The 21,598-nt window shown below is 48.3% G+C and overlaps 2 protein-coding genes across 2 annotated transcripts; both read left to right on the top strand.

The window, feature by feature from the left end:
• The first annotated feature begins 450 nt into the window (after positions 1–450).
• Positions 451–3,879, top strand: WFDC2 (WAP four-disulfide core domain 2). Its single transcript, XM_068524458.1, is given in 4 exon segments — positions 451–506; positions 1,087–1,268; positions 3,729–3,812; positions 3,815–3,879. Coding segments are annotated over 4 exon segments (387 nt in total).
• Positions 3,880–7,105: 3,226 nt separating this feature from the next.
• On the top strand, positions 7,106–14,104 carry LOC137749916 (serum basic protease inhibitor-like). Its single transcript, XM_068524178.1, has 3 exons — positions 7,106–7,199; positions 13,390–13,591; positions 14,056–14,104. Exons 1-3 carry the CDS (start codon positions 7,106–7,108, stop codon positions 14,087–14,089), a joined length of 330 nt encoding a protein of 109 aa, XP_068380279.1. The 3' UTR covers positions 14,090–14,104.
• Positions 14,105–21,598: the final 7,494 nt, after the last annotated feature.

The following is a 21,598-nucleotide window of genomic DNA, read 5'->3' as shown; positions in this document are numbered from 1 at the left end:
TCTCTAAAGAGCAATCTGCACTCTGACCTGCTGACCCCGAATCCAACCACTTCATCCTCAGGCTCCTTCCTCCCTGTGGGTCCTGCCCTTTCCCCCTCCTTTACCGGCAGCGGGCATTACCGGGAATGGGAACCCCGGAGTCCTGGATCTAGCCTTCGGCCTCCCGCTGCCCTGCCCACAGGCCCCAGGAGGGAGGTGGGGAAGGAGGAGTGGACAAGGGTCCAGCTGCAGCTGGTCGAGCTGCACCGGCCTGGAAGCAGCTTAGGTTCCTGGTTCCCACTGGGGCCAGAGTGACACCTGATCCTGGGGCATTGTGAAATGACAGGAGGTGGCAGCCGGCCCCAGGTGCCTGTTGAGTCCTCTACCCAAGCCAGCTGGGCCCCGCCAACACCTCACGCCTCCAGGCACATGGTTAAATCTCCCCATCCGGAGGTGCCTCACTCCTGCACCATGCCTGCCTGCCGCTACCTCAGTCAACTCATTGCCACCCTCCTCCTTGGCCTGCTGCCGCCCCTCCCTCTCCTCTGGCCCCAGGTGAGTGGGGCGGGGAGAGGCCTGTTGCCAAGAAGGGGCGGGACCAGGAGCCCCAGGAGGGAGCCAGCAGAGGCTTAGCCTCTCTGGGGACAGAGAAGTGAAGATTCCTGGCGTGGAAATGGGGAGACCAATGAAGACTAAGATGTAGGGATCCCTGGTGCCTAAAGGTGGTGACCCTTGGATTTTCAGGTGTGAGCTTCAATGTGCTGGAGGTGGGGAGACCACTGAAAGCTGAAATCTGGGGAGAGACTCTGTGCTGAGGCTGGAGACACAGTGGTAGGAGGGGAACTCTGCCCAAGCTCCAAAGCTCAGCTGTTCGGTGCGGGTATCCGTGCGGGGGTCCCCTAGGGACTGAGGGCTCTGAAGCCAAGGGTTAGGTCACTCCAGCCCTCCCAAGTGTTGGGGACCCCTGCCTAGAGGTGGGGCTCTCTGAAGGCCGTAGGGGGCGCCAGGGCCAGAGACTGAGATTTCCGGGGAGAAATTGAGATTTCCCAATTCCTCCCGGGAGACTGAGATTTGGGGCTGTCAGACAGGAGGCGGGCGTCCTCTGAGAGCGGGACTGAGTCCCCCACTGCCCATCCGCCTCCCAGGCACAGGAGCAGAGAAATCAGGCGTGTGCCCCGCACTGGAGGTGGACCTGAATCGCACGCAGGAGTGCCTCTCGGATGGGGAATGCGCGGACAATCTCAAGTGCTGCCGGGCCGGCTGCGCCACCGTCTGCCAGATGCCCAATGGTAACCCCGGGGGACCCACGCGGGGCGGGGGCTGGAGTGTGACTGCAGCTCCCGGTTCAGGAGCAGGGGCGTTCCCGACCCAGGAGTCCCTGGCCAGGTCAAGGCGGATGGACCCAGATCCGCCCGGGGCGCTCCCTCCCACAGCCTGGAGACAAAGGCGTCGCTGAAGCTCAGCAGGGGTAAAGAGAGACATCCCCACTCCAGGCTGGATTCAGTGCTCTAGAGGAGGACCCACTTCCAGGACACACTGCGGGGACATTGTTCTCAGAGGTCAGGGGACCTCCCCAGCCAGCTGGAGCTGCAGGGCCGTCCTGGTGAGAGAGCTGGATCCCAAAGCCTGGGGAGCGCATCCTTAACAGCATTCTTCCCCTGGGGTCTCCCCCAGCCCTGGGGGTAAGACTTGGGGCGCCTAGCCTGGCAAGACTCCCTGGAGTCCTCTGTCCAGATGAAAATAGACTTTACAGATTTAAGAGAGCATCTTAAAGATGTGGAGTGAACATCTGAGAGAGAAACGTTGTTGCCCAAAGTCACGCCGCCATCCCTGGCTGCACAGGAGTCCAAGCAAGGAGGTTCAGCTTTTGCCTGAGTGGTTTGAAGAAATCAGGACCCCTCCCTGAGCACCCCTTCCACTTCTTCATCTTTAAAGCACTCTCTTCCACTCTAAGGATTGAATGAGAGAAAGTATGTGAAGCTTGGGTGTCATGAAAAGTACCTGCTAGAGCTCAAGTCTGTCCAGCAGGCCATGGGAGCTCCCATCGGAGCAGGAAGGGGCCTTAGACAGCGTGGAATTCAAGCTTCTATTTTTCAGAGGGAAAAACTGAGGACTAGAAGCTGGCATAAGAGTGGGGGTCCCAAGGTATTATGATTACTGTTCTTTATCCAAATACAGCCCCTGTGATGTTCCCGCCTTGTGATTTCTCTGAAGATCCCCGCAGGGGCCGGGAAAGTTTGTAATCAGAGACCTCCGTCACTCATGAGCAGGGAGGTGGGAGGTGGAGGGAGGACAGGCCCCTCGGGGGCTCCTGGGTCGGGGGGCCTCTAACCTGCACCAGAGGGAGGAGGACCAGGAGAGGAGGACACTGGGAGAGAAAGACACACAGATGAGAGAGGAGGGGGGAGAAAAGAGGAGTCTCTGCCATTAGGGGGGGTCTCTGCTGCTCCCTGGTCTCAGATGGACAGACTGAGGCAGGAAGAGGGGCAGGACCAGAGGGCCTCCTGAGCTAGAATCCCAGTTGTGCCATCTGCTGGTTATGGGTCCTGAGCAAGTCGCTTCACCTCTCTGAGCCTCTGCTTTCTCGCTGGCAAAATGGAATGAGAATCCCAGATGTTGTAGGGTCGACGTGAGGCTAAATGAAATCATACATGTGAAATGTCTCAGGAGAGAGTAGACCCTCCACACACAGTGGCTTGTTTTGTGAGTACCCCGCTCCCGATGCCCTTCTGTCCGGGGGCAGCTCGGTATTGAGAGCTCCTGCCCTTCTCAAGGGAAAGGGTGTCTTTGTACCAGGAAGGCTGCCCCTCCTGTCCCCTGCAGCTCATCACCCAGCTCTGTGCCTCTTTGACATTTGGCTAGGCTTGCTCCTGGGGCTTCTGGGCATTGAGCCCAGCTCCCTTCTCCTTGACCCTGGAAGTGGAGCACAGGGCGTGTGTGTGTGTGTGTGTGTGTGTTAGTGGAAGAATGCTTGTCTGTGTGTGGATGAGTGATTGGGGGGGGGGGCTTGGTGCTACATGGCTGTCACTGGGAGTGAATTTATGGGAGTGAGTGAAGGGACTGTGGGTGTGTAAGCCCTCACACCAGCACTGCACTTTACCACTTACAAAGCAACAGAGTGCATGGTGCACAGATGCTGAAGCCGGATTCCTGGGTTCAAATCCTGTCTCTACCTTGTGTGTCTTTAGGCAAATTACTTACTCTCTTAATGCCTTGGTTTCCTCATCTGTTACATAAGGAAATATTAGCAATTCCTCTCCTTTTCTTTTAGGATTACTGTGAGAATTAGATGAGTTAATATACATCAAATGCTATATGCCTGGCACATAGAAGAGGCTAAGTAAGTGTTAACTGTTGTAATTATTACAACAAAGGACTTTGACTGTACAGGGAGAAGGAATATATGTCTGTTGCCTCCACTGCTTCCACAGCAACCCCAGGACGTGGGCAGCACGGATCTCATGTGGCACCTGAAGACACGGGGCTCTGGGACATTTCTGGCCCCAGGTCACAGCGTTAGGAAAAGGCAGAGCTGGGACTCAAACTGGGGTCCAATAATCTCAAAACTGCTGGTGGAGAGAGCAGAGGGGAGAGATTTGCAGGCAATCTTCTTGCTCCCCTGAAATCCACTCAAGTAGGCAGCTCTTCTGTTTGTGAAACCAGGTGAAGGGTGGTGGGAGGTCATCCCCTGAAGCGTTCATCTCCCTGCTTCCCCTCTGCCCACACCCCTTACTCCTTTTTCTACCCAGAAAAGCAGGTTTCTTGCTCCAAGCTGGACATCGCCTGCCCCCAGCTCAGCCTCTGACTGAACAACTGCCAGGTAAACAGCACGTGTCTGGCCAGTTGAGATGCTGCCACGATGTTTGTGGGAAGGTGTCCTGTGTCACACCTGTCTTCTGAGGTTGCTGGGGGTAGCGGGAAGCACACTGATACCCAGATGTGATGACACCTGCAGGAGGTTGAAAAGGAGAACCTGAGCTAACACACTGCTGTTTATGTATCTGTCCATTGATTTACTTTCATCCGCTCAATGGCTATTCACTGAGTCTCTATCACTTGCCATGCACTGCTCTAGGTGTTAAGATGCTCTGTGAGTGAACAAATGAGACAGAAAGTCTCTCTAGGGGGTTTATGCACTACTGGACAATAAACAAAATAAATAAGCAAGTATATTCTGTGGATGTTAGAGGGAGATCAGGGTCCTGGAGAAAAAAGAAAACAGAAAGGGCATAAGGAGTACTAGGGTGGAGGAAGGGGGCAGGGAACGGTGTTGCAGTTTCTACCTGGGACCACGAGTGAGGGCACCACCAAGAAGGCAGCTTATGAACAGAGAGTCATGCAAATGCCAGAGGGAAGACATGAGGCCACCAGGGGAGAGTGTTACAGCCAAAGGGGGCAGCAGGTGCAAAATGGGAGCATCTCTGGTAAGTTTCAGGAAAAGCCAGAAGGCTGGCTTTCTTTTTCCAGAATAATTGTGGACGTGTCCACTGAATTCTGCCATGGAGTGTTGCTATGAAATGGCCTAAATATTTTTCTCCTTTAGAGGTTACTTCTTTGTACCGGGATGCCTAAAAGCCTCTTTGCTTATCCTTGAGTTTCAGTAACTGAACAAGGATATTCTGATATCATTCTGCATCATTTTTTCTTTTTTTTACTGGAACATGGAATGTTTTTTTCAATCTACAGATTTTTTTAGGGAAGTTTTCTTATATTACGTCTTGAAATAAATTTTCTGTTCCAGTCGTTGAGTTTTCTATTTGAGACATCAATTATGTTAGATTATCTTCACTTGTCATCCAGTAGTTGTTAAAGGCATGTCTACAGGAGAAATTTAATTTCCAGCTTTGCCTTTTGCTATCTGTGTGATCTCAGACAAGTTATTTAACTTCTGTGGATATAGTTTCTATTTGGAGATAACAATGGAAACTACCTGTGTTTGGAATCCCGAAGACCACACTCAGGTTTAATTCATAAAAAGACTCACAGGACACTAAGGTGTAATACTTAGGTTTACAGGAAATTGATACCGAGTCAAATCAACAAAGGGGAAAAATGCACGGGGTGAAGCTGGAAGGACCCAGGCACAAGCTTCCAAATGTCTCCTCCCTGTCCAGTCACAAAGAATCTGCTTGCTTCCCTCAGCCCAATGCGACCGAGCAGTTGCCAACCAGGGAAGCTCGCTCCTGCCTGGGAGTCAGGTTTTTACTGTGGTCAGTCGCATGGGCGTATACTGCCTGCACGGCTGACCTCAGTTAGGGAAGCCCCAGACCCCAGAGGGAAAGCAGGCATTTCCCTTGTTTAAAACGATTAAAGAAGACAATTTAGGTGATACTGTCTATTTAGCACTTCATGAAGTGGGAAGTCTCCATCCCCATGGGTCCAGAGAACTACAGAGCATTTACAAGGACCCAGAGTTAGGTTTTGGTTTGCTGACATGGCACCCCAGGCCGGAGTGGCTCATCTTGAATCTAGATATTTATTTCAACACAGGCCTGAGGTCAGATCCAGACATTCCTACTGGGAGTTGGGTGTCACATTGATGATCATAAGAGGAACCCTGAATCTTTGAGTATTTACCACCCAGGGGCACAGAGCTGAGCATTCTCTATTCACTAGTCTCAAATGCGTTCACAGCATCCCAAAGAAATGGAGTTGATTTTATAAACAATCCCATTTTACAGATGAGGGCACCAAGGCCCAGGAACACTAAGTAATTTGCCAAACCCAGGTCCTCCTACTGTTGTTGGGGAGGAAACCTTTCCATGCTTCCCTTCTAGGTTCCTTGGCTGGTTTGGTAAGACAAACTAGACATAAGACAGATGAAAAGGAGAAAAACAAATTTCATACATACAGCATCCCCAAAGACCTGGGACCCAAAGATGGGCAGGCAGTTGAGGCTTATATGCCATCCTGAGTGAAGGAGAAGGAAGTGAGGATTGGGGCTCCAAGGGGAGGAAGATAAATTCCAGGAAGATGAGAAAAGCAGATATCTGATTAACAAATATTTGCCATGCTGGGCAGGTAGATAAGTGTTACTGATAATAAAAGTTATCTGGGATTAGCTCTCTTCCTGATACAGGCCCTCTATCTAAATCCTTTAGGCAGTTAAGCGAATAGTAATCGTCTCTTCCTGAGTCTTTTGGGCCTTGAATGTCTTCAGCTCAAAATAACCAACACACCATGTGGTATATTTTGAGGGGGAGCACGTAATCTGTTCCCGCTCATGGTGAAACATGCAGTTATAATGTCATGGGGTCCGACATCCCAGGTAAGTCTGTCTCCAGCATAAGATAGGAATCGAGGTTTTCCTCTCCCAAGGGTGTTTGCCACTGGTTTGAGGGTCCTGGCGCTTCACTCACGTCCAGACCCGAGGGTCTCAGTGGTAACTGGGCGGGGGCAACATGGTCGTTCCGAGCCTACAAACTTGTGCACACAGCGTGGTGTGGTGCCAGCACGTGGGAATCTAATCTATCGCTTCATCCTCAGGGGATGGGGAGAGACTCACGTTTGTTTCTGCAGACGGAGTCCAGTGACTTGTACTTCTCATAGGCTACCAGTGTGTGATCATTCCAAAGAATTAAGGTAAAGACAGAGCATTAGGAAGGGACGCAGATCAGTGGGAGAGAATGTGGGGCTTTCTGAGATTCAGCTCTTCCCGCTCTTGGCTCCTCTGCCGCTTTCCCAAGGTGCATAGGAAAGGCAGGTTTTCTCTGTGTCTGCTATCCTTCTCCACCCCGGTGAGTCTCCTCCAGGCTTGCTTTCAAAGCGTGGTTCTGAGGACCATTTTACAGAAGAGGAAATGTGTTGGGGACACACCTGTAATGGTGAGCCTGTTAGGAATGCAGCTTCTCAGGCCTCACCCAGACCTGGGGGATCAGAATGTGTATTTACTTCCACAGACCCACAAGCAGAGTCAAGTCTGAGAAGTGCTGTTACTGAGCATTTGGCCCCAGCAGGCAGAAGCAGGACCAGGGGAGGTGGGGAGATTACGCAATGTACAGGACTGAGCCCAGCTCCTCCCCTTCCTCACTCCCCTCCTCATTGCCTGTCCCACCCCTCAGCTGCGGTGGGAAAAGCTCTGTCAGCCCCCAGCTTTCCTCAGAAGCCCTCCTGCAAGGCCACGAACATGAGCTGCCTCTGCCTCTCTGCATCCCTTCTCGTCCTCCTGGGCACCCTGGTGGCCGGCACCCCGGGGGGTGAAACCAGCAACCAGGCCCAAGGTAAGTCCTGACCCACCTCTCCTCTACAGGCTGGGGGGAGGGGGGAATGAGGGGAGTCCGTGGAAGGGGCTGGGGAGCAGGGGTGGGGTGGGTGCTGACAGCCCTCTCTGGATTTCTCCTGGGAAGTTGGGCAGCTTAAACTCCAGGGACATTTCATGACTCTAAAAAAGAAATCATTACGCTTTCAGCTTTAAAACAAATTATCCTGCCTAACTCTACAAGACCGGGGACCCCATCTCTGAAACTCTCTATTCCTGGTCTCTGCTGCATCCCTGAACCTCACTGTAGTGTAATAAAAAGGTCAATATTTGATCTTTGTCCTGGTGCCAAGCCCAGGCCTCCTGAAACCCTTGGAATGTACTGTCTTTTGTATGGTAATGAAAGTGACCTCAGATAGCTTCAGGATGGGGCTGGACTCCAGAAAATCCCATTTGGTGATTAGAGAGTTAGAACCCTCAACCCCCAGCAACTCTGGGGAAAGGGGAGGGTACTGAGGGAGAGTTCAGTCACCAGTGGCCAATGATTCAATCAAATTGCTTACCTATTGAAACCTCAATAAAAAAACCCCTAAACTTTGGGAATCAGAGAGCTTCCAGGGTGGTGAACATTCGAGGTGATGTGAGGGGGGACTGTCCTGAGGGGGCCTGGAGGCTCTGCACCCCTCAACCCCCCTTTGCCCTATGCGTCTCCTCCATTCAACTGTCCCTGAGTTTTATCCTTTCTATCAATAATAACCCAGAACTGTCAGTAAAGGAATTTCCTGAGTTCTGTGAGTCGTTCTAGTACGTTATTGAAAGTTGAAAGTGGGGTCCCAGAGCCCCCAGATTTATAGCCAGTTGGTCAGAAGTATGTGTGACCCAGGGACATGTAGCTGTCATTTGAAGTGGGGGCTATCTGATGGCATTGAGCCTTCAACCGCTGGGGTCGTCGTTACCTTTTCGGATTTAGTGTCTGAAGTGAGTTGACTTGGGGGCCGCCCAGTTGGCGTTGGAGGATTGGTGGGTGTTGGTAGAGACACCACCTATTTGGTGTCAGGGTAGAAATCCAGACTCATACATCCCTGGGCTTTGGTGGCTGGGATGAGGCTCAGGTACAGGGGAGTAAAAGTGGGGGGCAGTGCTCCCAGAAATTCTTACCAGTTATCTGTGTTTTAAGAGTTCCCTGCAGATGTCAGGTGCTTCATCAAATGGGTTGTAACAGGATCATATACTGACCTGACCTTACTACTCACCTGCTCTGTGACCTGAGGTCAGTCGCTTTTCTGCAATTTCCTCACCTGTGCGAGAGATAACTACCAAACAAGTTCTTACAAGGGATTATCCATCATGAATATAGAGTTTTTTCACATTTCATGCCCAATAATGTCCTTTTTCCACCAAGATGTCTGAGTCTGAAAAAATTTGTCTACCTACCTTCTTCCTTCAAGAAAAAATATTTAGGGGTCAATAATGACATTATTTCTCCATTATTATTGCAAGAAATGCAACACTTCTGTGACTTTGCTCTTGGGGTCAAGGCTGTGCTCCTCCCAGGCTGTTAGAATATTAGTAAAAACTCAAGGCCCTTCCCCTTACCCCCATGTCTGACTATTATTTTATTATCCTCTCAGGATACAGAATATTAGAGCTAGATTCATAATTATCCAGGCGTGCTGTTACTGAATGCACATTTGTGTGCCTGACGCACAGTGAGGCCAAAGAAACCGAAACGTGTGAGTTTGAAGCAGAGAAAGGTTTATTGCAGGGCCATGCAAGGAGACTAGGCTGGCTCATGCCTTACAAACCCCAAACTCCCCCATGGTTTTCAGGGAGGGAGAAGTTTTAATAGGCAAAATTTGGGATGAGAGCTGCAGGGTGTGTGACTTTCTTCTGATTGGTTGGTGGTGAGGTAACAGGGCAGCGTTCCAAGAATCTTGTGCTCAGCCAGAAGTTACCATCCTCCACCTGGGCGGGGGACTTAGTTCCTGCAGAAGAACTCAAAGATGTTGATAAGTATATTCCTTCTGGAGGAACCTGGACACTACTGTTTCTTGACTGCTTCTCCTTTGTTTCTGCATTCCCTCACATCCCTGATTAGCAACTGTTTGAATCTGCCGTTTGGTGTTCTGGAAGGTCTAGGAGGCTGAAGCCTTTTTCCTGCAAATAAGAAATGGAGGTGGAGGGCAACACAGAAAGACTTTTGTGCCCAGAACCCCACAGGGTCCTGCTCAGTTTCACTGCCCCCTCATCAAATAGACATTTAACTAACAAGAATTTAATTATGTTCATTCTACTCAATGACTGTGCACTTGGCACGAGCATGAAATGGGAGATTCATTCATTTGACAAATATTTATCAAGCCCCTACAAGCCACTGTTCTTGGTATGGGGGTGCAGCTGTGAATAAGACATAGCACAAGAACCAGTGCCCTCTAGGAGGAAGACAGACAATTGAGTAGGTGGAAATAGTATACCAGGTCATGGCAAGTGTCTTGAAGGTAGAGAGTGATGGGGGTAAAGGAGGCTGTGCTCCTTCTGTAGACTGGTCAGTGAAACCCGCTGTGATAAGGGGGCGTTGAGCAGAGGCTGCAGAAAAACGTGCCTGGTGTGTTTGAGCAGCAGCCAAGACCAGGGTGGCTGGAGCTGAGTGGGTGAAGGGGAGGGAGTGGAAGGAGATGAGGCAGAGAGGCCATGGGGGTAGGTCCTGACCAGCTTTGTAAGACTTTATAAGAATCAGAATTTGACTCTGAGAGAGATGGGGAGTCACTGAGGGATTGGTCACGGGAGCAATGGGATAGGACTCAGGGTTGTATCAGGGTCTCTGTGGCTGCAGTGCAGAGAGTGGCCTCTAGGGGGCGAAGGGCAGAGACAGAGGCCCCTGGGCAGGCTGCTGCTGTGGTCCAGGTGAGCCATGATGGAGCATGTGCCTATGTTGTTCCCTGGGTGGATTCCAGTTCTCTTGAATAACATGACTGAGTTGCTCTGTAGAGGATAATCCTGTTCCTTAATTAAACAATTAATTATCTTACCTTTGCTGTTTCCTGGTACATAAATGCAGTAGTATGTGTTCGTTATCTAAAGCTTAGACAATAAAGACAAACATAAAAAAGTAAATCAAGATTTCCAAATCCTGCAACCCAAAGGTTACGGATACATCCTTCTAGTCTGAGGTCCTCATGTACAGGAACTAATTGACTTGCTCATCCAGAGATGAGGAGGGAACAGTGCAACCCCGTGTCCTCTGGAAGCGCAGCCTGCCCTTTCCTCACCTCCCCAGCCTCCAGAGAGAAAGTGCTCCACCTCCGTGGCAGGGCTGGGACTAGGGTGAGGTGAGAGGCACTCACCTCAAGCCCAGAATCTAAAGGGAAGCTAAAAAAACTTATAATGCAGATAAATCATAATTGATTGCAATAGTGTAAAAAACTCAAAAATTAATGCAAAAATCCACCATGCACTCAATGTGAATGTTTTAAATAAAGACAGGCTGTGACCCTGCACTTGCTTGACCTGCCTGTTTGCTTCACTCTAATCCTGGCCCTGCTCGGCTGAGACCAAGAGCTTTACATTGAGACCTGAATATGCCTCATTCCTGATTGCAAGTTCAAGTGAAAATATTATCTTCTATCAGATGTAATTTTCTGCTTCAAAGAGGAAACTCTTCTTTTAAATAGAGAATTGCCATTCCTTATGTTTAAGAAAGCAACTTTCCAGTCGATGCCAAGGTTTTCTCATAAATGAGAGCTTTCCCCCTGTTCTCTGGACATTTATGTGATTAGCCTGTGTTTCACAGGATTTTCTTTTTGGTTAATTGAAGGGATTGAGAAGTCTGTGGCTGAACAGACACAATGAATAATTCAGAGAATTTGAGTTCCTATCTTAAATGTTCATCAAGATATTTTACATTTTGACAACTTATGTCTAAAACATATAATTATTTTTCCAATTTCTGACCGATACACATTTTAAAACATTACGTAGAATAAATGTGTTCTTGATATACTACAGTTCTAAAAGGAAGCCATTTACTTAATCTGAGGCTCCAGAAAAGAAGCATCATATATCCCAATGATGGAAAACCTGACTGTGTTGATGTCCAGGGTGGTCCCTGGGGACTCGTCTGTTCTGCATTGGTGTGGGTGGGTTGAAGGGCTTTAATGGGCAATTGTGTCCACAGGTGATTTTTAGCTTGGACACTGCCCTGGAACATTAAATTAAAATTGAATGAGTGCATCTAACAATTACTCTAATAACTAATATTTATTGAGTATTGATCGATTGCCAGTTACTTGATGGATATCATCTGTAATCCTCTCAACAAGTCTCTAAGGTTGGGATTATTATGCTCATTTCTATCATTAGGATGCTGTGGCTCAGAGTGGTTACTTGTCTTCCCTAAGGTCACACAGCCAGAGAGTGGGTCCTCTAAGACCTTAAAGAATATAGTCCAGGGATTTGCACTAGATGTTCCTTGAGACTTGGGGGTACTGGGGTAGGAAGGGGTGAGAGAATGGCTGGGGTTAGGTAGTGAGAGGGCTGAGGATGGGGCTCCAGCCCAACACCCAGGTTTCTTTTAATAAGTTTTCCTTTGAAAGAAGGGATCTGTTGCTAAAAAAGGGATTGACACTCATATCTTCACGGCAGGAGTTTTAAGCTTTACAAAACTAATATGTCACTGGATGGAGTGCTTCTTTTACGCCACAATATGCTGCAACCATTTTCTGATGTCAATACATTTTCTTCTACAATATAAATTTACTCATTATAAAAATTGCGGTATATTTTATTTTAAATATTTCTTATTTCGTAATTGCAAAAGGAATATATGCTCATAAGAACTTCAGAGGATATAAAGATGTGTAAGGAAAGTTTTAAGACTCCTCTTCTTGCTATGTGTTTGTTTTTCCAAACCACCAAGCAATTCTCGAATTCTCAGGGAACACCGACTGGCTTTCCTACCATCATACCAGTTCTAAGGCTAAGAACCTGGAAATAGTGTCAGATTCCACAAGGTTAAGGACTGTATCCCACAGGTCTCCTTCCATCTTCAGAGGCCAATTACAAGTCCAGCTTGTCACTCATGCTTCTGACCAACAACTACATATCAGAGGTTCCCACGACCACCGTGGAGTTAAATTAATTTGCTAGAGCGACACAGACTCAGGGAAACGTTTTACTTACAAGATTAACAGTTTATCATAAAAGGATATAGCTCAGGACAACCATATGGAAGGGCTGCGTAAGACAAGGGAAGGGGAAAGGGCACGGAGCTTCCACGCTCTCTCTCATCAGTACACACCCCCCATATCTGCTCCCATTTGCCAACCAGGAAACTCTCCAAATTCAATGCTTTTGCGTTCTGTGGGAGGCTTCATTACATAGTCATGATTGATTCAATCATTAACCATTGGTGATTGATAAACTTCCACCCACTCTCTTCTCCCTGGAGCTAGGCGCTTTGGAGTGTCGGGGTGAAAGTTCAACCATCTGATCAGGCACTTGTTTCCCCTGGCAACCAGCCCCCATCCTTGGGTTACCTAGGGGCTTTCCAAAAGTCACCCTCTTCACATAATTGAAGACGCCTTTATTGCTCTCCTCACTTAGGAAATTCCAAGTGTTTTAGAAGCTCTGTGCCAGGATGGAACGAAGACCAAATATATATTTCTTATTATAAATCACCATATCACACCCCTCAAAATTCTAGTATTCCCGCCGCCATGAGATAGCCAAAGTAAATACACTGTATCTTTTCCCATGCCTTTCTCCATTACAGCATGATTCTTTCATACTTTTTTTAATAGTGGAAAATTTCAACCATACTCAAAAGTACAGAAGAGTATATAATAAACCCGATGTACACAATTGTTCACTTTCAGCAATTATCAACATATGGAGAATATTGTTTATGTATGTCCTTTTTTCCCCCCAGAGTTTTTTAAAGCTAATCTAAGGCATCATGCCAATCATTCCATAAATACTTCATGAAGGGTGTATGGTTTTTTACATCATCACCATGTCATCCTCACACCTAACAACAGTAACAATAATGCCTCAGAATGCAGACCATTCAATGGAGGTTTCACATTTCAAGCTCTGCTAATGCCCCACCCCCAGCCCCATCATTCTCTATTTCAAGACACTGGTGGTTTCAGTTGCCGACCCCGTAGACCGAGCTGTGCTCACCATTCTCATAACTGACCCAGAGCCCCTCCCAGTCCTGGCAGCCCTGCGCCCTGCCTTGTGCCTGGAGCCTCCCTACACGGGTCCCTGCAGGGCCCTGTTCATCAGATACTTCTACAACGCCAAGTCTGGGCTCTGCGAGACCTTCATTTACGGTGGGTGCAGAAGAAAGCAGAACAACTTCCTGGATAAGGAGGACTGCATCAGCACCTGTGGTGGCCGCAACAGGGCCCTAGGGTAAGAAAGGGGGCAGGGCAGGGTGGGAGGGGAAGGTCTGGGGAAAGAGGTGGAGCTCAGGGGGCCACGCACCATTCACACCTGCACAGTGTCTTTTCCCCCCTCACTGCTGCCCAGGAGAAGTGGCTGCAGTGTCCTGGGAAACCACACACTGAGCACATCCTCCACGGGCCAGCTTGGCAGAAGGTCACAACTGGAATCGCCCTCTAGATAACCTAAGCCACTCATCTCCTCTCCTTTTTCAGATGGGAACACGGAGGCAACCACCCTGCACAGTGGGCCTGCAGTGCTCCTGAGTGCCCCAGCCAGGCTTGGCAAACTGGCTTTTTTTTCTTGTTGGTCATCCTAGTGTCAGCAGTACTGTGCTTGCTCATTTCTGCGACGGTCAAGGCTCTGTCAGGGTGTAGACTATCAAGGTCAGGGGCTTCAGTGATGGCAATCAACAAGTTCCTTTCTTCTTGCAGAGCGCCGGGCAGCTGGGATCCCCTGAGATGGTGACGTCCTAGGAGGCCCCACACAGGGCTGGGCTCTGGCTTCTGAAAGAGTTGAGCCTCTTCCTCTGCTTCCTTCTCAGACCTACCCTCCTCAGCAGAACCCTGCCTCTTTCCTCACCTTCATCCCACTCTCCACCATCACTGCACTCCTTGGAGGGGGCAGCGATGGAAGTTCTGGCATCCAGTTCTGAGCGTCAGTGGTGGCAGAGGATTTTTCAATAAAGAAACCCCTTTTCCCCACAGTGATGTTGAATGTTTATCTGTCTGTGGCTTAAATCTTATATTTAATAAATTCTTTTCCTAATTAGACTAACTGGAGTGGATTCTGTTGTTTGCAAGTAAGAACCTTCACCAGTAGGGTCCACGGAGATGCTGGTCCTTCTCATTATTCTGCAGAGCAGCCGGCACCACCCCTTTTCCTGTCCTCAGACTGGGCCCTACCAGGTATAGGAAGCAAACTCATTACAGCACCATTTACCTCTGAATGGCCACCCCAAGCTACACAAAAACCCAGGTGAGAGACACCTCAACATGAAAGCTTTCGTTCTTCGCTTCTTGGACCAGGTCAAATTTGGGTGCAGGTTGTTCTCCCGGACTCTCAGAAGGAGAAAGGAAGGAGCATGAGACTCAACTGTCCACTTGCCCAAGGAACCTCCTTCCCTGAGGTCCTGTGGTAGGGTGGGGATTGCCACTTCAGTTAAAGAAAAGCATCTCCCCATTTAGTGAGTGCTTGCCATGCGCCAGGCTCTGTGCTCAGCATCTTTCTGACATTATTTCATTTAATCTTCTGAGAATCCTTTGAAGATGAAATGGAGGTATGTGAGTTGGTTTCCCGGAGTTACTGTAACAAAGCACCATGAACTGAGTGGTTTATTTATTTATTTTTATTCTCTCCCACTTCTGGAGGCTAGAAGTCTGAGATCAGGATGTCAGCAGGGAAATGCTCCCTCTGAAGGCTCTGGAGAATGATCTATTCCAGGCCATTCTCCCAGCTCCTGGAAGGCCTGGCTTGCGGCAGCCTAAGTCCAGCCTTCACAGGGCATTCTCCCTGTCTGTGACCTACCTTGCCCTTTTTATCAGGACACCAGTCATATTGGATGGGGGCTCACCCTAATGAACTCTTAACTTAATCACCACACTAAAGATCCTATTTCCAAATAAGCTCACATCCTGAGTTCCTGGGGTTAGGACTGCAACATCTCTTTTTTGGTGGGGGACACGGTTGAACCCATCACAGTGAATAAATGGCAGGACCCTAACCATGACAGCCTAGCAGACTGCCCCAAAGCTTTCGTCCTTTGCAGGGAGGAAGATAGTTAAGAGCCCAACTCCCCAGCCAGTCTGTAAAGATCCAGAGCCTGGATCTGCCTTAATGTGCAGTTCCTAAGGAGCAGAGGGAAAGTAGTTTGTTGGGTAAGATGGGGGCAGGTAAGAAAGGGCAGGAAAGGCAGCCAACGAACATAGAGTGAGCAAGCCCATTGGCACTGTTAGTGATGAGTTCCCATGGGGGATGGGCCAGACGGGGTCAACACCTTGCTTGTGGTTGCCTCCCCCAAGAGGTAAAAGAGCATTGACATACCAACTCCCTGTCATTCATTGGCTGGGGACTTCTGGCTTCCTCCGTGCACAGGCTTCTTGTGTGGCTCCAAGAAATCCCTCAGGCAAAGAGCTGCAGATACTGGCAGTTGGAAGTCAGGCAACAACACTGAGGGTGGCAGTGGTCGGTGGTCGGGTGGGCACACATCTGCCACACTATGTGGCTTTGAACAAGTTACTTAACCTCTCTGCACCTGTCTTCTTCCTACCTGGGGTTGTTGTGAGGATAAATGAATTAGGACATGCTGAGCCCTTAGACCAGAGAGCCTGGCATGTAATTAGTGCAATTTAAACACTTGCTAGGATAATTACTGACTAAACTATGCTGTCCTCCACTCGAGGAGTGACTCCAACCTCACCTAGAAGAATTAATGCTGGAAGGCATGTGGCACAGAAACTGATCCGAAGTCCTTATTTCATAGGTGAGGAATTTAGGGCCTAAGAAAGGGAAGTATCTTGCCCAGTGTCACCCAGCTAACAACTATGAGACATTATAAGAGACTAAACCCAGGCAACATCACTCATTCCTTCGTTCATTCATCACTCTAACATGTACTGATATTTAGTGTCTGTTTTGTGATAGGAACCAGGGAAACAGTAATGACCAAATCTCTGTGAGTAGCTTCCAAATCTATGTGATTACTCACACCCACATCCGTAAATATTCTGAGTGTGCAAATCCCATCTCTATATTATAATTATATGCACCCTGTTGCACTAGTATGTACACTTCAAGTAATCAACAATATAGATTTTTTTTTTTTTTTGGCCACACCACACGGCATGCGGAATCTTAGTTCCCCAACCAGGGATTGAACCCATGCCCCCGGAAGTGGAAGTGCAGAGTCCTAACCACTGGACCATCAGGGAAGTCCCAATAATATAAATTTTAATAAAGGGTAAGCTAGAGAGAAATAAGCAGAAATTTGTAGATGTTTTCTTCTGTCCCCCACTGCACCCCACTTAGAGCATCTCTGGACCAGGATAGTCTTGACCTGCAAAGAGCTCCCTGCCCAGCCTAGAAGGCAGACATAGAGTTTCAGAAACATACATGCTGTGGAAGTCAAGGTGGAGGCCGTGGCTGTCACCTGAGAGGTCAAGATCAGCCTCCCAGAAGAGGCAACGTTTGAGCTGAGTTTGGAAGGGTGAACTGGATTCTATCAGGTAGAGAGAAGAGGAGAAACATGAACTCTGGGGTAAGACAAAGAGGCAGAGATGAGAAAAAAGATTCTCCTTTCATCCATTTCCCAGACTGGAGTCTGTACTGGTTTCCAAGTTGCTGTTAAGCATCATGAGGAGACCCCAAAGTGTTCGTCAAAGTTCACTCAACACTGAACATAGACGGACCTGGGAGTCCCCTCGCTAGAGAGCAGAGGAAGAGGAGATACCCAGGAGACATGAGGGAAGCACCTCATTTGCATGAGAGCCCTTGTCCTAAAGCTCGAGTTTCCTGCGCCCTTCTGCGAGTCCCAGCTCCTGAGGGGAGTGAGGCAGCCGCCTTTATCGTCCTTAAGAAACAGACCCATCAGAGGTGAGTGACATAGGTGAGTGGATGTTGGAACGAAGGAGAGATTGTGGTGGAAGCAACATTGGGGAAGGCTTCTGAATAATTAAATGCTAGAACATTTAGCTGGTAAATACTCAACCAGCCTCAGATTTTATACCTCCTCCTACGGAGAGCTCACTTCCTTCGGCAGCACGTGCCAGCTGGCAGCATTCATCAGTAGAAACTCTTTTGTCCCATCGAACAAATGAGTCCCCCTCCCATCTGGCCCTGACGTTCACATTGGTCCCGACTCTGCTCCCAAGAAACCTACTGACCTATTCTGCTGTCTTTGTCCTGCGACAGTCCTACAGATATTGGGAGATGGCTGTCAGGGAAGTACCCCCGACCCCCTCTCCCACAAAGTGTCTTTTAGCTTCTTTTGCAACATTTGCTAAGTCCCCTCCAGCAGCTTTCAGATTCTCAGGCCTCAAAGTTGTGGAAATCCTTTTGGTTCAGCTCCCTACAATTGATGCAGAGGCTGATAGGATGTTAGCCACCCACAGGAGGTGCCCCTTCACTGGGCTGGAGGAGAGAAGTTGGTGTAAGAATAAGAGGATAGTCAGTATGGTTAAGTCACCCTCCTCTCTTGCTCTTCCCAGTAAGTCAAGAGCAGTGATAATCAGATAATATGAAAATATGAACAAGTGAATGAGGGTGGCTGAGAGGAGGGGGTAGGATGTAGGGGGGGCAGGAATCCGAGGCTTATGGAGGTATTTCCCAGGATGCACCACATTTCAAGTTCATTATTAGACCTTCTCAGCTGCAAGGCATTGTGGGAATGACTTGTTCAGAATCCACTGGGTCCCCAGTCAAAAGGAGGTCCCAGCTGTCCCAGGTAGAGCCACTTTGACAGTGTTTTCATGCCCCTGCCTCTAGGAAGATGTGGGATGGTTGGGCCTTTGAAGAGCAGAGCCTAACTGCCTCCTGCCTCAGATGAGGAAATTGAGGCATAGAGACCCTAAACAGCAGAGGTAGTTAAATAAGAAGGCAGAACTGATTCTGTTACTTACTACCTGATGGTCTTGGGACAATTTCTCAACATCTCTGAGTTTTACTTTCTTTAAATATAAAATAAGGATAATGCTTATACTTGTTAATGTTTCCAACCACAGACCACTAGACACACTTCCATTCCTAGCTGAACAGGTTGGGTTTATTACTCACTGCAGCAAGGGAGAACTCCCCCACCTTGGGGAACCATATGGCTCTCATTACGAGGTTGTTAGAAAGGACTTCCGGGATGTGGGCTTGTGTTAGATGATTTGGGGGCGGTGTTTCAGGAAGATGGCTTTGCTCTGAATGGATGCTGTCAGGAAGTGGGGCAGTTCTATGAATTGGTATCTTCATCTAAGAAGGGAGAACTAGATAGAGGTTAGAGCTGTGTTGGGTAAAGAAGCAGCAGTCACTTATATTAGGCAGGATAGCGGATGCTTGGTCTTTTGGTGACTTGTATAATTTAGTCCATTTTTTCTGTATTCAAACATGATTACAGAGTATCCTATCTTTGTCTTGATCCATCACTGACACAGAATGGCCTTGCCTGATGTTGATATTCTGTGAAATACTTATGTTCAGCAAGGGAACATAAGGCCAACTGTGAGTGCCAAGTCGGCTTCCAGATTTCAGGGGCTGCTTTTCTCTTTCTCAAAACTTCTCATAGAACTATGGTGAGAATTAAGGATATAATATTAGTAGAATGCTTGTGTAAGTGCCTGGCAGAGTAACCCTTCAATGAATGGCAGCTCTGATAAGGGTAATAGAAGTACTATTAAAAAATAAGTTGTTTAATTATAATTAATAAATATTAATTAATTGCAGTGTAATGGAAAAGTACTTGGTTCTAAATAGAAGTGATTGGCTTCAGTCGCTCTGAATGTTGCTGTGTGACCTTGGGCAAGTCCCTTCACCTCTCTGAACCACAGTTTCTTTCTTTGCAAAATAAGGTGATGGTATCTGCCTTAAGAAATTCACTCCTTTGGGTATTTTTAAGAATTATGTTGATTATGGTGCTGAAGTGCTTTGAATACCACAGACCAAAGCGAATTGTATAGAAATACATAGTTTTAGTTTTCTTGGCTCCTGACTGCTTTATAAATGTGCTGTCAGCTGCATTAAAGAAAGGAACAAAAAACTTTTTTGGGGGTAGTGTCATCCTCTAGAAGTCCGTCCTCAGGAATCTCCCCCATTGTCCAAGGAACGTCAAAGACCTCTTCCAAATTTGTCCCATTCTTCCTCCCACTTAATCTAAATCCCTCTTGCTTCAGTGATAGGCCTCACCCAGATCCAGGCTCATGCCCACCCCACCCAGCCCTTTATATGACCCCCTGGTCTCTCCGAAATGTAGGGGGAACTTGGGGGCTTCTGCTGGTTCTCCTCGGGATTAAAGCCCCAAGGGACCAGCCATTAGGAACCACTCTTTAAGGAAGGCACCATCTGCCCCCAGTGGCCTCTTCCGGAATCCCAACAAACCCTCCCCGCTCTTTTGGTACCTGGTTTTTTAAAATTTATTTGTTTATTTGTTTATTTAGGCCATGCAGGGCGGCATGTGGGATCTTAGTTCCCCGACCAGGGATCGAATCCACATCCCCTGCACTGGAAGCATGGATGTTAACCACTGGACCGCCAGGGAAGTCCCGGTACCTGGTTTTTAAAAGACTCTGTGTGTGTGCGCATGTGTGTGTGTGTGTGTGTACACAAAGTGGGTTTATAAATCATCAGTTAATATGAATAATTACTAGAAAATATTTACTGAGCTACTAATGTGCACAGGACAGACACAGTCTCTGCTCTCTTATAGTCTATTTTCTAGCAGGAAATTATGTGAGATAGTCATTACTCAGGAATATGATGTACGGGGTGTGAAGGGAGGGTTAGCAGACGACTGGACAAGTGTGGAGGTGGTGGGAGCTGGATGGAGGGACGCCCTGAGGAAGTGAACTTTCAGCTGAGACCTGAGGGATGAGCAAGAGTCCTGAGAGGAAGGTGGGGAAAGTGTTCTCAGCACATGGGAAAGCAAGAGATGAATGAGGAGGAGGAGAAGGTGTGTGAGAATGTGTGGGAGGATGGGACGAGATGGCACTGGGTGTAGACTTGAAGGACCAGACCTGAGGAGCCCTGTGAGATGAGCTAAGAGTTTTGGGCTTTACCCGAGGCCACAGGAAGGACCTGGACATCTTAGGAGACCCTGGTGGAGGATGGAGAGGAGGGGCGGGGCCCAGGCAGTGGGGTCGTGATGAAACCGTGTGGCCCAGATTGGGACTTGAACCCATGGTCTTTTAATTGAAATCACACACCTGGTCTCAGGACTTAATGAAGCTCAGTTTCTTTAAGTCTCTTCACAGAAAGAATTCAGTGAGAGACAAAGTGATAGATAAGAAGTGGATTTATTTAGAGAGATACACATTCCAAAGACAGAATATGGTCTATCTCAAAATGCGAGAACAGCCTTGGGAGAAACACACTCTACAGACAGAGTGTGGGTCATCTCAGGAGGCAAAAGGCCCCGAAATATGGGGTGGTTAGTTTTTATGGGCTGGGTAATTTCAAAGTGGGAGGATTATTCCAACTATTTGGGAGAAGGGGCAGAGATTTCCAGGAATTGGGCCACCGCCCACTTTTTGACCTTTGATGGTCGGCCTTGGAACTGTCATGGAGCTGGTGGGTGTGTCATTTGGCATATGCTAATGTATTACAATTAGCGTATAATGAGGCTCAAGGTCTACTGGAAGTCGAATCTTCTGTCATCTTGGACCTAGTTGGGTCTAACCAGTTTTTGTCATGTCCTATGACTATGTCATTCTTTTTTTTTTTTTTTTTTTATGTCATTCTTTTAAAGGTTGTACACTGCCCCCTTTCCTCCTGTTTCAGTGACAAGTGTCCAGAGGGGAGACAGGAGTGGCCTGGACTCAGCAGAGGGCAGAGGCTGCAGAAGAGACAGTGAGGAGGAACAACCAACAGGCTTTGCTACGAGATTGTTCCTGGGGGCGAGGAAAGGGAAGAAGCACGGACAGCAGGCAGCTTCCTGGGAGAAGGGAGGGGAAGCAAGTCCTTGTGGGAAGGACGAAGAGTTCAGTTTGGTCGTCACTGAGTCCATGGTGCCTGTAGAACATTTATGGGAAGATGTTGAGTAGACATTGACTTATCCAGGCACACGTTAAGGAAACGCTGATTAGGGATAGAATATGTGGTGATCGAAAGCTCAGACCAGACTCCATGGCTTCAGACTCTGGCTCTGCCAACTTCCTAGCCATGTGGCCAAGTTACCTCACTTCTGTCATCGTCTGAGTCCTCTGCACAATGAGAGTCGTAATAACGGCACCTACCTCTTTGGTCAGTAGTAAGGACCAAGGGGGTGACTCCATGTAAAGACTT

Source organism: Eschrichtius robustus, chromosome 16, assembly GCF_028021215.1.
Source record: "Eschrichtius robustus isolate mEscRob2 chromosome 16, mEscRob2.pri, whole genome shotgun sequence".
Lineage (NCBI taxonomy): Eukaryota > Metazoa > Chordata > Mammalia > Artiodactyla > Eschrichtiidae > Eschrichtius > Eschrichtius robustus.
This window is presented reverse-complemented; position numbering and strand designations above follow the sequence as displayed.

Bases quoted from the DNA above. Each gene is read 5' to 3' on its own strand.
- LOC137749916 (XM_068524178.1), top strand. From the start codon at position 7,106: ATGAGCTGCCTCTGCCTCTCTGCATCCCTTCTCGTCCTCCTGGGCACC. The intron at 7,200-13,389 runs GTAAGTCCTGAC...AGCCCCTCCCAG, and splicing joins AACCAGCAACCAGGCCCAAG to TCCTGGCAGCCCTGCGCCCT. The intron at 13,592-14,055 runs GTAAGAAAGGGG...TTCTTCTTGCAG, and splicing joins GGCCGCAACAGGGCCCTAGG to AGCGCCGGGCAGCTGGGATC.